This window comes from Zalophus californianus, chromosome 6, assembly GCF_009762305.2.
Source record: "Zalophus californianus isolate mZalCal1 chromosome 6, mZalCal1.pri.v2, whole genome shotgun sequence".
NCBI classification, from domain to species: domain Eukaryota; kingdom Metazoa; phylum Chordata; class Mammalia; order Carnivora; family Otariidae; genus Zalophus; species Zalophus californianus.
The window spans coordinates 117892447-117908640 of NC_045600.1; the positions used below are offsets into that span (position 1 = coordinate 117892447).

General features: G+C 39.8%; 1 protein-coding gene across 2 annotated transcripts in view; it reads left to right on the forward strand.

Moving 5' to 3' along the window:
- CYFIP1 (cytoplasmic FMR1 interacting protein 1) overlaps positions 1-14458 on the forward strand; it is a 118391-nt gene extending 103933 nt beyond the window's left edge. For both annotated transcript variants that reach the window (XM_027570645.1, XM_027570643.1), the window contains exons 27-31: positions 2462-2534; positions 3079-3173; positions 10704-10942; positions 11404-11551; positions 13643-14458. In XM_027570645.1, the coding sequence (XP_027426446.1) occupies positions 2462-2534; positions 3079-3173; positions 10704-10942; positions 11404-11551; positions 13643-13807 (720 nt within the window). In that variant the 3' untranslated portion in view covers positions 13808-14458. The remainder of the gene's footprint in view (positions 1-2461; positions 2535-3078; positions 3174-10703; positions 10943-11403; positions 11552-13642) is intronic.
- The last annotated feature ends 1736 nt before the right edge of the window (positions 14459-16194 follow it).

Sequence of the window (16194 nt, forward strand, 5' to 3'; positions counted from 1 at the left end):
AGGCCTCAGAGGCCTGGTGAGAGCTGGGTCTCTAGCGCCCAGTTATCTTGCCATTTGCAGTGGACATGGATGGAACTAGAGGGTATTACGGCTGAGTGAGGTAAGTCAGAGAAAGACAAATATCAGATGATTTCACTCATATGTGGAATTTAAGAAACAAAACAGATGAACATAAGGGAAGGGAAGGAAAAATAAAATAAGATAAAACAGAGGGAGGCAAACCATAAGGGACTCTTAACTCTAGGAAACAAACAGGTTGCTGTAGGGGAGGTGGGTGGGGGGGTGGGGTAACTGGGTGATGGGCATTAAAGAGGGCATGTGATGTAATGAGCACTGGGTGTTATATGCAACTGATGAATCACTAAACTCTACCCCTGAAACTAATAATACACTGTATGTTAACTAAATTGGATTTATTTATTTATTTAAGATTTTATGTATCTGACAGAGAACAAGTGGTGGGAAGGGGCAGAGCGGGAGAGAGACAGAAGCAGACTCCCAGCTGAGCAGGGAGCCCAATGCGGGGCTCAGTCCCAGGACCCTGGGATCATGACCTGAGCCAAGGGTATATGCTTAACCGACTGAGCCACCCAGACGCCCCTAAATAAAAAATTTTTAAAAACCCAAAAAATTCTAGCCTGGAAAGTTTGATAATGTAGTTGGGGTTTTTGTTTGTTCGTTTGTTTTGTTTTAGTTTATGGTTGTTTGTGTTTAATAAACTTTTTATTTTAGAATAGTGTCAATTGCTTGTTTGTTTTAAATGCTGGTTTTTACAGCTATTCTCAGTTTTTCTGGTTTGGTTTGGTGGCAAAAATTTGAGGCCATTGGTAGTAGCACCTGGAAGCATCACAGCCGGATGAGCCACCCTCCTTGGATAGTTTTGCTGGCCTGCAGGCTCCTTACTGCCTACAGAGCTCGCGTGTGTGGCTCTGTCCCCAGCATTCCTACTTGGCAGCTCTCATCCCTTAACCAAGTCTCCCATCTGCCATCCATTGGCCTGACCACTTTCTTGCAGTCAGTCACCTTCCAGCTGCCCCCCTACACTCTGTTGGTGCAGGCGGGCCATTCACTCCTCTCCATGTTGCTTTTTTCACTCAACAGTAAATATATGCTGGAGCTCATTCTACATTAGAAGTAGGGACATTTCTTATCCTTTTTGTAGTTGCATAGTATTCCATTGACATCACCGTCTTTTATGTGTTTGCATAGCACACAATCATCATCTGACCCTGTCCCTTTTTTTAGTTTGTTCCTCTCTCCCCGTCAACATCATCTTCACCTAGAGTAGAAGGCCCAGGGGAACAGGTGTTGGGTACCCTGGCCCAGAGGTGGCTTCTACTACATATATTCTGCATGAGGAGCTCATGCTTTGCTGCTGGGCCTCAGGAACGGAAGACGGGGTGTGGAGGGGTCAGCCTCCCTCTGGAGTATCCTGGGGGAGCAGGCGGCAGCTGACTGGCCACTGCACTAGATTTGTGTTATGTGACAGTAGGACCCTCACTTCACAAGGACAGAAAGTCTCTTCCTCCTCTTGGTCTTCGCTTTGCCATCATCTGGGGAGATTCTCAGAAGGAAAAATATCATCAGTTGATAAACGTCTTGGCTTTCTGAAAACAGTTTCTTTGTTTAGAAATTTGTTTTATTACTGGGGAATTATAAGATTTCAAGATGGGTGTAGAGTAGGAGGCATGAGAGAGCTCATTTGCATCTTCTGCCTGCCCCACAGTGAACACACCAATCTTCAGGGCCCTTTTCTACAGTTTAAGAGCCCTCAGAGTCTGGAAAATGCCCTGTTCTTAACCACCTTTGGGTTTGTGGTAAGTTTTTAGGAGTTCTGCAACCCCTGTGATATCAGAGGTAAACTTTCACTCTACACTTCAATATTCTGGAGAATGGGTCTTCTGTAGGGTTTTTATTACGTCTTTAGAGGTGTTGTGATCCAAAAGCAGGTTCAGAGTGACTGCTCAGAACTTCGTTTGTGTACAAGAGTGATGCTGCCTTTCCTTCTGCTTCTAATGCTGTTCACAGAGGAATTACCCTTCCTCCTGTCTATGTAGTAGTGTCTTGTTATAAACTGTGTTATAACTAAGTTACAAACTTCTTAAGAGGCTGGTAGCAAATTAGCAGATTAGGGCTACCAGGCTGGTAAATCCTGGAAAACAAAGGCCATTGTTTTCAATATTCAATGCTGGTTTTTACTCATGTCTGTATTTAAATTAATTAAAAGTAAATACAATTTAAATTTAGTTATTCAGGTGTACTAGCTGTATGTGGCTGGTAACTATGTCAGTGTATAGCACAGAGAACATTTCCATCATCCCAGAGAGTTCTACTGCACAGTGCTGCTTAGAGTATTTGTTTTACACTAAATGGCAAAGATAGATCTTGTTTTCAGCACGACTTCTCTGTCTCTGTCTCTGTGGTGAGGTAAATGTCCTAATGCAATCTTCTTTTGCTCTAGTCTTTAGAAGAAGTGTGTGACCTGTTGCATGCAGCCCCATTTCAGAACATCTTGCCGAGAGTCCACGTGAAAGGTGAGTCTATGTGTCTCTTACCAGGGAGTCCAGACTGCCCTTGGCAGTGGTGACACTTGGTCCTTGTGACCAGAGAACTTAGTGCCAGTTTTGTTTGAGTTTGGTGCCTGTTCAGTCATAACTGGAGGTAATTGGTAATGTAACATGGTTAGATAAATATTGAATAATTGAAGTATTAAAGGCTGAAATGATGTGTATTGGATGTGCTTCAATATAGCTCCTATGCTATTCATAGATGTTGAGTGTCTATGAAACAAAAGTGTCATGAGTTGATACTCATGCAGCAGATGGGTACAGAGGGTTTTGTACTATTCTCTGATTTTGATTACATTTGGAATTTTGTGTTTTAAAAAATGAATATTGAGCAGAAAATCAGTTCTGTCATTTTGAATTAATATATCAAATAAGCCAGTTCTGTAATGTTCAGAGAGAATCTGTATGTATAATGTTAAGAAATCTTTCATTTGTTTCTTTGACAAAATTAAACTTCAGCAATCGTTTTTCATGCAGAGGATCAGAAATTAAAATATTTTTTCCACTGCAGAGGGCGAGAGACTTGATGCCAAAATGAAAAGACTAGAATCAAAGTATGCCCCGCTGCATCTTGTCCCTCTGATTGAAAGACTGGGGACCCCTCAGGTAATGCATACTGTGACAGCTGTCACTGTTGCAAGCTTGGTATCCACATCAGGCCTGGGGCTGGGGCTTCAGAATACAGGCTCTGGGTGACCCACCCTGAAGTCATCATGAAGTTGGATGGGCCTTCTCAAGCCTCAGTGTCTCCAGTGGGGTTCATAACAGGACCTTGTCACAGGGTGGTTGGGAAGTCTGAATGAGTTAACATGTGCAAAGGGCCTAGGACATTACCTAGCACATAAGACATACACAGTAAATGTTACTTGTTTTTCTTGTCTATCTTTTCATGAAGAAGACTTTTTTCATAGTTTTTTAATAACAGAAGAAAGTGGGAGTCTCATACAGGAGGCAAGGCGTCAGGGTACAGTTGCATGATTTTATATCAACTTAAGCTAGATCAGGGTTTCTCAGTTGCAGCACTGTCCCCAGTTTGGACCAGATAATTTTTTATTGTGGAGATTGTCCTGTGAATTGTAGGATGTTTAGCAGTGTCTCTGGTACAGCAGCCTCGTGGAGATACAGCATAGAAGCAGCAGTTTGAAAAACACCTGGGGCAAATGAAAGGGAGAGTAGTTTACTCACCTCAGAGTGTGTCCTGGTGAAACAGAGAGATTCCTGAGAGACTTCGCCAGGAACAAAGGAACAGGTACCATTTCCATCCCCTGCCCCCAGCATAAACACATGGCCACCTGCGGTAACCAGCACCATGCTGACACTACCTGACTTGCTGTCACTGCTGCCCCTTCCCCCTGTGCTGTGCTGCCGCAGATCTGCACCCTCCAGACAGGTCTGCCTCCCTCCTGGCACAGCAGGAGCCCTCCTGCTGAGGACTGGTGCTTCACGAACCTTGCTAACACCACCGTACCATGGTCCTCCACTCCTCACCATTGCAGCTCTGCCCCCCAGTACAGTCTTGGCCGGAGCTCATCTAGGGCGGTGCCATAGACTGGCAGTGTGCAAACACCTCGACAGGGGCCAGCACCACTTCCAAGTGACTCTTACCCTAGAGAGAGGGACAGATAACCACACACACCAGGCAGACAGAGGACCCAGCAGTGGGCTGGGGGCAGACAACTGGTCTGCCTGCAAGCCCTGCCCACCAACAAAAGCTCAGGGGACAACACAGGGAAAGCACACTTTAGTTTGGTGCTACTGCATCTCTGGCAAATGCCTAGTCTGACTCAACTCAAGCCGTAGGTGGCACAAGACTGGCCCACTAACACCACAGGGACCAAGCACTCCCCACAACAGGCAAAGAGAGCCACTGAAGACAACTAGACTGAAGAAAAAAGCAGCTCAGCCACAACAGCAGGACATACACAGCACATATAGGAGACACCCCTGAAGTGCCAGGTTCTGGTGAATAGGGGACACCGCATGGCAGGGTCTTCATAAGGCCACTACTTTCAAGAGCAGGAGACATAGCTGAATTTCCTAGCACATAGAAACAGACACAGAGAGTTAAAGAAAATGAGGAGAGGAATATGTCCCAAATGAAAGAACAGTAAAAAAAATCCACAAGAGACCTAAGCAAATGGAGATCAGTAATATGCCTGATAGAAAATTTAGAGTAACCTTATAAAGATACTCATTGGGTTTAAAAAAAAGAGTGGAAGACATCAGTGAGGCCCTTAACAACAACAACAAAAAGAATCAATCAGAGATGAAGAACACAATAAATAAAATTAAAAATACACTAGCTGGAATAAATAGTAGGCTAGAAGAAGTGGAAGAACGAATCAGTGACCTGGAGGACAGAGTAATAGAAAGTAGTCAAGCTGAGCAGGTGAGAAAAATAAAGTTATGCAAAATGAGAGTAGATGTAGGGAACTCAGCAACTAGATCAAGTGTAACAACATTTGTATTATAGGGATCCCAAAGAAGAAGGGAGAGAAAAGGGGCAGAAAATTTATTTGAGGAAATAATAGATGAAAACTGCCCAAATCTGGGGAAGGAAACAGAAGTCCAAATTCAGGAGGCACACAGAGCCACCAACAAAATCAACCCAAGGAGGTCCACACCAAGACACATAGTAATTAAAATGGCAAAAAGTAGTGATAGAGAATTTTAAAAGCAGAAAGAGAAAATTGTTATGTACAAGGGAAACCAAATTAAGCTATCAGATTCTTCAGCAGAAACTATGCAGACCAGAAAGGAGTGGCATGATCTATAGATTCAACATGCTGGAAGGAAAAAATCAGCCAAGAATACCCTAGCCAGTAAGGCTATCATTCGGAATAGAAGGAGAGGTAAAAAGTTTCTCACACAAACACAAGTTTAGGGAATTTATGACCACTAAACCAGCCCTACAAGAAATGCTAAAGGGGACTCTTTGAGTGGAAAGGAAAAACCATAAGTAAGACCAAGAAAAATAGGACGTGCAAAAGCAATAAAAATAAACATATCTGTAAAAGTCAAGGAACTTACAAAATAAAAGGATGTCAAATGTGATACCATATACCTAAAATGTTGGGGGAGAGGAGTAAAGAATGCTTTCAGACTTAAGCTACCATCAACTTAATATAGACTGCTATATGCAGAAGATGTTAAATACAAGCCTGATGGTAACCACAAATCAAAAACCAGTAACAGGCAAAAAATAAAGAGAAATGAATCAAAGTATAGCCAGCAAACTCTGAGAGACGAGAGCAAGAGAAGAAAAGTACAGAGATAAACTACAAAAACAACCACAAAACAGGTAACAAATTGGCAATAAATACATATCTATCAATAATTATTTTGAATGTAAATGTATAAATGCGCCAATCAAAAGACATAGGGTGACGGAATAGATAAAAAAAACAAGACCCATCTATATGCTGCCTACAAGAGACTCATTTCAGACCTAAAGACACCTGCAGATTGAAAGTGAGGGGATGGAGAAACAGTTATCATGCAAATGGGTGTGAAGGTAAGCCAGGGTAGCAGTACTTACATTGGACAAAACAGACTTTACAACAAAGACTATAACAAGATACAAAGAAGGACACTGTATAATCATAAAGAGAAGAACAGGAAGATAAAACAATTGTAAATAATTTTGCATCCAACATGAAAGCACCTAAATACATAAAGCAGTCAATAACAAACATAAAGTAGGTGGCAGTAATACAATAATAGTAGGGAACTTTAACACCCCACTTACATCAATGGATATCATCCAAACAGAAAATCAACAAGGAAACAGTGGCTTTGAATAACGCACTAGATCAGATGTATTCAACATATATTCAGAACATCCATCCTAAAACAGCAGGATACACATTCTTTTCAAGTGCACACAGAACATTCTCCAGAATAGATCACATATTAGCCCACAAAACAAGTCTCAACAAATTATATAAGATGGAAGTTATGCCATACATCTTTTCTGACCACAACACTATGAAACTAGAAGTCAACCACAGGAGAAAATCTGGAAAGACCACAAATAACATGCTACTAAACAATAAATGGGTCAACCAAGAAATCAGAAAGGAACTAAAAAATTACATGGTAACAAATGAAAATGAAAACACAAGTTGTTCAAAGTCTTCAGGACGCAACAAAAGTGGTTATAAGAGGGACGTTTATAGCAATGTAGGCTTACCTCAAGAAGCAAAAACAGTCTCAAACAACCTAACCTTACATCTAAAGGAGCTAGGAAGAACAGCTAACAAAACCCAGAAACCAGCAGAAGGAAGGAAATAATGAATATGAGAAGAGAAATAAATGAGATAGAACCTAAAAAAGATATAATGGAATAGATCAGTGAAACCAGGAGCTCATTCTTGGAAAAAATCAACAAAATTGATAAACCTTTAGCCTGACTCATTTTAAAAAAGAAGAGAGGGAAGACTCAAAAAGCAGAAATGAGAGAGGAGAGAGGCACCTGGGTGGCTCAGTCATTAAGCGTCTGCCTTCGGCTTGGGTCATGATACCAGGGTCCTGGGATTGAGCCCCGCATCGGGCTCCCCGCTCGGTGGGAAGCCTGCTGCTTCCTCTCCCACTCCCCCCTGTTTGTGTTCCCTGTCTCGCTGTGTCTCTCTCTGTCAAATAAAAAAAGAGGAGAAATCACAACCAACATCACAGAAATAAAATTATAAGAGAATATTATGAAAAATTATATGCCAACAAAGTGGACAACCAAATAAATAAATTCCTAGAAACATTTAACTTCCCAAACCTGAAGCAGGAAGAAATAGAAAATTTGAACAGTTACCAGCAATGAAATTGAATCAGTAATCAAAAAACCCAACAAACAAAAGTCCCGGAACAGACAGCTTCACAGGTAAATTTTAAGAAACATTTAAAGAAGAGTTAATATCTATTCTTCTGAAACTATTTCAAGAACTAGAAAAAGAAAGAAAACTTCCAAATTTATCCCATAGGCTAACATCAACCTGATACCAAAACTAGATAAAGACACCACAAAAAAAGGGAACTATAGGCCAATATCTCTGATGAACATAGATGCAAAAGTCCTCAACAAAATACTAGCAAACCAAATCCAACAAATACATTAGAAGTCATTCACAATCAGGTGGGATTCATTCTTGGGATGCAAGGTTGGTTCACTATCCAGAGATAATCAATGTGATACATTGATAAGAGAAAGGATAAAAACCGTATGATCATTGGGGCACCTTGGGTGGCTTAGTCCGTTAAGCATCCAACTCTTGATTTCGGATCAGGTCATGATCTTAGGGTTGTGAGATCAAGCCCCATGTCACGCTCTGTGCCCAGCTTAAAATTCTCTCTCCTTCTCCCTCTGCCCCTCCCTGCCCCCCTCTCTCCCTCTCAAAAAAAGAAAAAAAAGAAAAAAAATGATTCTTTCAATAGATGCAGAAAAGGATTTGATAAAGTACAATATCCATTCATGATAAAAACCTTCAACAAGGTAGGTTTAGAGGGAACATACCTCAACATAATACAGGCCTTATATGAAAAACCCACAGTGAACATCATACTCAATGGTAAAAAACAGAGCTTTTCCCCTAAGGTCGGGAATAAGACAGGATCTCCACTCTCATCACTTTTATTAACATAATTACTGGCAGTCGTAGCCACAGCACTCAGACAGCAAAAAGAAATAAAGGGCATCCAGATTGGTAAGGAAGAAGTAAAACTTTCACTATTTGCAGATGACATGATAACTATATATACAAAACCCTAAAGACCCCACCAAAAACCTACTAGAACTGATAAATGAATTCAGTATAGTCCCAGGATACAAAATCAATGTACAGAAATCCATTGCATTCTGTACACTAATGAAGTGGCAGAAAGAGAAATTTAGACAACAGTCCCATTTACAGTTGTACCAAAAATAGTAAGAAATCTAGTAGTAAATTTAACTAAGGAGATGAAAGACCTGTACTCTGAAAACGTAAAATACTGCTAAAAGAAATTGAAGATGATACAACCAAATGGATAGATATTTCATGCTCATGGATTGGGAGAATAAATATTGTTAAATATCCATATTACCCAAAGCAATCTACAGATTTAATGCAATCCCTGTCAAATTACCAAGAGCATTTTTCACAGAACTAGAACAAACAGGCCTAAAATTTGTATGGAACCACAAAAAACCCCAAGTAGCCAAAGCAATCTTGAGAAAGTAAAACCAAGTTGGAGGTGTCACAATTCTAGATTACAAGTTATGCTGCAAAGCTGTACTAATCAAAACAGTATGTTACTGGGACAAAAATGGTGGTCAGTGGAACAGAATAGAAAGACCAGAAGCAGTCCCACAATTATATGGTTAATTAATCTTTGACAAAGGAGGAAAGAATATGAAATGGGAAAAAGTCTCTTCAACAAATGGTGTTGGGAAAACTTGACAACTACATGCAAATGTAGAGACCTCAGCATGAGACTAACATCCATAAAAATCCTAGAAGAGAACACAGTAATTTCTCTGATGTTGGCCATAACAGCATATTTCTAGATATGTCTCTTGAAGCAAGGAAAACAAAACAATTATCTGTTGGGACGTAATCAAAGTAAAAGCTTCCATATAACAGAGGATACAACCAACAAAACCAAAAGACAACCTGTTGAATTGGAGGAGATATTTGCAAGTGACATCTGATAAAGAGTTAGTATCCAACATATATAACTTATACAACTCAACACCAAAAAACAATCCAATTAAAAATGGGCAGAAGACATGAACAGACATTTCTCCAGATAGCCTATAGACACATGAAAAATGTTCAACATCATTCATCATCAGGGAAATGCAAATCAAAACTACAGTCAGATGTCACCTCACACCTGCCAGAATAAAAGCCCAAACACAAGAAATGTGTCCCTGAGGATGTCGAGGGAAAGGAACACTTGTGCACTGTTGGTGGGGATGCATACCAGTGGATCCACTCTAGAAAACAGTATGGAGGTTCCTCAATAAGTTAAAAATAGAATTACCATATGCTACAGTAATCGTACTACTGGATATTTACCCAAAGAACACAAAACACTAATTTGAAAGGTTATATGCACCCCTGTGTTTATTGCAAAATTATTTATAAAGGTAGATTATGGAAACAGCCCACATGTCCACTGATGAATGGATAAAGAAATGTGTGTATATATATGTGTGTGTACACACATGCACACACAATAGAATATTATTCAGTCATAAAAAATGAAATCTTGCCATTTGCAAAAATATGGATTGGAGCTAAAGAGTATAATGCTAAGTGAAATAAGCCAGAGAAAGACAAATACCATATGATTTCACTCATATGTGGAATTAAAGGAACAAAAAAAAAAATAGACAAATCAAAAAACAGACTCTAACTACAGAGAACAAATGGATGGTTACTAGAGGGGAGCTGGATGGGGTGATGGGTGAAATAGGTGAAAAGTATTTTTAAAAAAGGTATTAAGAGTACACTTTTCTTGATGAACACTGAGTAATATATGGAATTTTTGGATCACTGTATTGTACACCTGAAACTAATATAACACTGTATGTTAACTATACTGGAATTAAAATTTAAGAAAAAATTGGGGCCCCTGGGTGGCTCAGTTGTTAAGCGTCTGCCTTCGGCTCAGGTCATGATCCCAGGGTCCTGGGATCGAGCCCCGTGTCGGGCTCCCTGCTCTGCGGGAAGTCTGCTTCTCCCTCTCCCTGCTTGTGTTCCCTCTTGCTGTGTCTCTCTCTGTCAAATAAACAAAATCTTTAAAAAAAAAATTAAAAAATTTTGAAAAAACACAGTATCCCCTCACCTCTACCAACTAGATGCCACTCACCTAAGCCCAAGCTTTGACAACCAAAAATTTGCCATGTGTCCCCTGGAGGCAAAATCACTCCCAGTTAAGAATAGCTATACTAGACAGTTCTCCTTGACTGAAATATATTTTTAATCTATGAAGACCTATATGTAATAGCTGACATATTTATGTTGTTAGTGCTTATTTCTAAAAATCCTCTTCTGCAAATCAAGATAGTTTTCCAGTAAGTCAGAAACAAATCTGGGTAGTTTGGTTTCAGCAGTCCACTGCCCTCCTGCCCTGGCTCATAACGTTCTATCCTTTCTGCAGCAAATTGCAATAGCAAGAGAGGGGGACTTGCTGACAAAGGAGCGTCTCTGCTGTGGCCTGTCTATGTTTGAAGTTATCCTGACTCGGATCCGGACCTTTCTGGATGACCCTATCTGGCGTGGGCCTCTCCCCAGCAATGGAGTCATGCATGTGGATGAGTGCGTTGAGTTTCACAGACTGTGGAGTGCCATGCAATTTGTCTATTGTATTCCTGTGGGAACACACGAGTTTACAGTCGAGTAAGTATGTGCTCAGTGGATGGGGAAGTGGGAGCAGGCTAACAGAGAAGACTGCATTCCTCTGGAAATTGACTAGAAGTTTGCTGAGCTGCTTTGAAGCCATTTAAGTGGATGTTCTTACTTAATGCTCAGGAGGTGACTCAGGGTGAAGTTTTTAGGTGTTCTCTGAACCCATGGAAACTTAGGCAAGTTCGGTATGGGTTTTTCAGGGGGGTTGTCCACAGCTTCCCAAAGTCATCCTTCTTGAAGAGTCCATGATCTAAAAGGTTAAGAAGCAGTGTGCCAGAGGAACCCAAAAGAGATGTTTACCAAAAAGAAGGACACATCTCCTGCTGCTCAGCATTCCCTTCCTGGCTTGTTTCAAGTAGATTTCTTGGTCATTGACGTCTGGACACAGACTTATAAAAGACTTTATAATTTTTTGTTGATTGCCCATTGTACTTGCTGCTTCTTGTTTTTAGGCAGTGCTTTGGCGACGGGCTCCACTGGGCTGGCTGTATGATCATTGTACTTCTTGGGCAACAGCGGCGCTTCGCAGTCCTGGATTTCTGCTACCATCTACTTAAAGTCCAGAAACATGATGGCAAAGATGAGATTATCAAAAACGTGGTATGTGGAAGTGAATCTTCCACCATATGTGGAAGTTTCACAAAATAATCATACTTTGTACTTACTAAAAGTCCTTTTTTGGGGAATGCTTTTCATCCCAGTACATAAGGTGACACCAGCTGAAGCTTTCTTTTCATTTCCAAAATGAATCTATACTTGATAAAGCAGTCAGGCAGTTAAAGTACTAACTGTTCCATGTTCTTTCTCTTTTTAGGGTACTTAGATCTGCTTCATATTATACAGCCTTATAGGATCTGCATTTTCAGATTATTGGCATACTATTCAGTCTTCTGGCTTTTTTTGTGGCCAAAGTGTGTGTGGTTTGTTTTGTTTGATTTGTTGGTTTGTTTGCTTATTTTGGTGCCTTTAAGATCTTTTTCCCTTTGTCATTTTATGGATTCTTTATAATTGAATTCTAGAAAATACTCAGCCATTATCTTTTCAAATATTTAAGTCTTTTTTTTCCATCCTCTCTTTCTTTTAGGACTACAATTACATACTTGTTAGACGTTCTTCTGGTTCCCATATCCCTCATCCTGTTAGTTTTCTAATTAGTTTCCTAATCCACAACAGATTGCCAGAGATTTAGTGGTTTAAAACGATACCCATTCTCTCAGTTCTGTAGGTCAGAAATCTGGGTACAGCATGACTCAACTGGGTCCTTTATCATCTCAAGGCCAAAATTAGTGTATCTGTAGGGCTATGTTCCTTTCTGGAGCCTCTAGAGATGAATCTGCTGGACACAGTCCCTTGCAGTTGGAGGACTAAGGTCCCCATTTCCTTGCTGGCCATTAACTCACATCTCAAGTCCCGCCCATGCATCCAGTCTTTTAACTTTCCTTTCTGCCATATCTCCTGCCTCCACCTGGAGAAAGGTCTTTTTGCATATGATTAGATTGGGTTCACCTGGAAAATCCAGGGTACTTTCCCTGTTTTGAAGTCTATAATCTTAACTACATTTTCAAGTCTCTTTTGCCGTGGAAGGTAACATGTTCATAGGTTCTGGGGATTGGGGCGTGGATGTCTTCAAGGAGCCACTCCACCTCCCATGTCTTCATTTTCTTGTCTCTCTGGGCTGTTCCCGGAATACTGTATTATTCTGTTAACTAATTCACTTCCACTCTAATCTACTGTTTTTAGTTTTGAATAATAGGAGTATAACTTGTAATTCTAGTGTCTGAAGCCTCAAAGGTTATCTGAAACTGAAATATTTTGTGTTGGGTTTATTTGCCAGCTCTTGTCCAATTGAACTTAATTTAGATTGCTTTTCTTTTCTTTTTTAAAGATTTATTTATTTATTTGAGGGAGAGGGAAATTCAGGGAGATTCCATGCTAAGCGTCGAGCCTGATGTGGGGCTCGATCTCATGACCCTGAGGATCACGACCTGAGCTGAAACCAAGAGTTGGACGCTCCACCAACTTCGCCACCCAGGCACCCCAAGGATTGCTTTTCTCCCAAGATTTTTCCTTCTCGTCTCCACGGACTGTTACCAAATTGGGGTCACCTTAGAGGGTCCTGGCTTTATTGGGAGTTTCTAGGTGTAGTCCCGCTTGTTGCCCAGGACATCTCATCCCACTGCTGCTGGTGCCATCTGTCCCTTAGGAAGTCCTGGCTTCTGCTTTACCTCCTGCATAGACAAAACCTGCAATGCTTTTTAAAGTGTCTTCCTGTGTATGTGTGTGCACATGAGTGTGTTCTTTATCCAGTTCTGTTGTACCAGCACAGTCTATCAAAGTATGCTGTCCACAAGAACTGGAATCTAAGATTTGGATTACTGGTCTTTCCCCACTGACCATATTATTTTCATCTTTACATTCCCAGTTTTTAATACACAGCAACTTCTTAATACCTGTGTGTTGAATGAATAGTAGGTCTATAACAGGTAAACCTATAGTCAGTAGCATGAGACCCAATAGAGAGATGTGTTTAAATGCAAAATATATTCATTGTTCCAATAGGTATATTAAAGAGATATGTGTGCTAGTAGTTTGCTGTAATTTTTATGAGAAAATGTGAAAATCCTGCCATTTTGAAACATGACTAAATATACATGTTTTAATAGTAAGACATCCTAATTTTAACTGTTGCAGCCATTGAAGAAGATGGTGGAGAGAATTCGCAAGTTCCAGATTCTAAATGATGAGATAATTACAATCTTGGACAAGTACTTGAAGTCTGGCGATGGAGAAAGCACCCCCGTGGAGCATGTTCGCTGCTTTCAGCCTCCTATCCACCAGTCTCTGGCCAGCAGCTGAGGACATGTGTATCATATTTTTGAAGAGTCCCAGTACTGACTGTATTTAATAACTATAAGGGCATGTTTTTCTTTCCATAACGACTTAGCAAGATTTTTAGGGACTTTTTAATCAGTATCTCTGTGTGTGTTAAAGGGGGTACTTTTCAATTTAAAAGCTTAATTTTATAAAATTGACTTATTTTTCTAGACTAAAATTGTATATGCTTTTGGTAATTAGAAAGTCTGAGAATATTGGCTGCTTATTGTTGCCATCATGTTCTTACAGAATTATTTTCCATTTTTCTATGGAATGTTCCTAGCTGTGTCAAAGTGCTGCTGAGTTCATCCATTTATTCCTTAGCAAAGGATCAGTATATGTGGGGAAAGATTTATGGACTTAAGAAACTTAATACCAGCTCATTGTAATAAAATGCACTACCAATTAGAATTAATGATTATTTAGCTTTTGTGTAGGGATTTTTCTGATGGTCTTTTATGAGTAACCTTTTCTAAGTCATTGTTCCCTTCCCTTTTTTGTGTCAATGTTTCAGAAAATAGTGAACTTGATTCCTCTGCTTCTACTAAATCCAGTTGTGACAGAATCTAATTTGTAAGGTAGGATTTAAAGGTTACAGAAATAAAACTAATAAAACTTATTTGTGTTTATTCATTTGGTGTTGTGACCTATGCCCTGGTTTGGGCAAGGTATTTTACTTACCTGTACAGACCTGGCCCAGGAGATCTGAGTCTAGGCCACCTGCAGCCTTCCAAGAAGGGACAAGATCTTAATAGGGAGTAACTACCATATGGCTTTGGAAACAGAACACTAAAATCCAGCAGCATCATACATGCTACTGAAAATAAAGTCTGTGAACTATTCCATTGTACTCTTTAACCTTGACTTAATATGAAATAGAACTGTTCTTTACCAAAAGTTACCTAAAAATGTTGCTTTTGGTAATGTGAATAACCCTGGGGCCAGCATTCTGCCACAGACTGAGGGTAGTATCTGCTCACCCTATACTGGAGTATAGACTATGAGGAATTAATGATTAATGGCTAAATTTAAGTAATTCATATTACTAAGTTCTTTAAGAGTCCATTATAAACCAAATAATATGTAAACATTTATGTACAATTTCAAGTGCAATAAGATGTTGAATTAAGAATTTATTAATCTATGCATTCTGAGTGCCGTATCACACCCACGGGGGTGAAAACTGGTTGTTAGGTGTACAGGTATATAGTACATAAACAGTGTATCTGTGACATTAAGATTACATGGGGGAGGCAATTGGAAAAAAAAAAAGTCTACAAAGCCTCCTTAGAGGATTCAAAAAAAAAAAAAAAATGGGGAAAGGGAATTTATTTCATGAAATTTTGCCCTGATAAAGCCAATAGCTGTGTGGTGGGACGTTGGTGCCACCACCGCAGTGAGGCTCCAGCAACCCTCAGGCAAGGACAGTGAGGCACCAGTGGTGACTGGTTACACAGTAGGGGTCAAGCTGTGTGACCTTGGACAGGAGCAGCACAGTGGGAACAAGCCCATGTTCTTCCTACTACCCAGGTGGAAATGGTCTTTTTAAAAGCCCAGTTAATTGCTATGATGATTGGTTCTGAAGCTGGATGGAGTTCATTATACTAGTCTACCTTTTTTGCATACATTTGATATTTTCCATAAACGTCTTTTCATGGACATTTTTAGACGAAAATACACCGTGATCTGAACAAACTCTAAAGCAAAATAAGATACTGGGTACAAAGAAACCATATTTTACAAACATCATGTTTGTTCTAAGCATTCAGACTTGAAAAGAACTTCCAATTTGTCTTTTTATTATAACATGAGCTAAATTTAAGAAGTCTTTGGACTTTATTTCCCAGAGTTATTAGATCTAGATGACAATGTAACTCATTATGAAAATATACTGAAAAGTACAAGAGCTGATGTAAAATGGTAAATCAAGATTCCAGGTATCAAGGGATCAGAGTAAGTGAAGAATAAAACCAGTCAGGCTGCAGCCTGACAGACGCAGATGAGCTGGTTTAGCAAGATGCCATCAAGGAATACAAAGACCATCAAATGTGTGGTGAAAAGTCAGTGTGAGAAACATCTCCCATCACGCAGCTTCCTACCCTTTTTTGTTTGGTAAGTTGAGTTTTTCTTCATTTTATAACTTACGATTCTCTTTAACATCTCAAAATTAAAATAATAATTCATCAAACAGAAGTCATTTTTATAATTAAGGTAAATCACAGGATAATGTATTAGGAAAATTTTGTTCCTTTTTAAATCAAAAAGCCTTCAAATGGTCAGGGATTGATGGAGTGGGGATGACAAATGTACATTTCAGATTTTCATCACCAATGAAAAAATAAAGCATTTTCAATAGACTTAAAACTGTC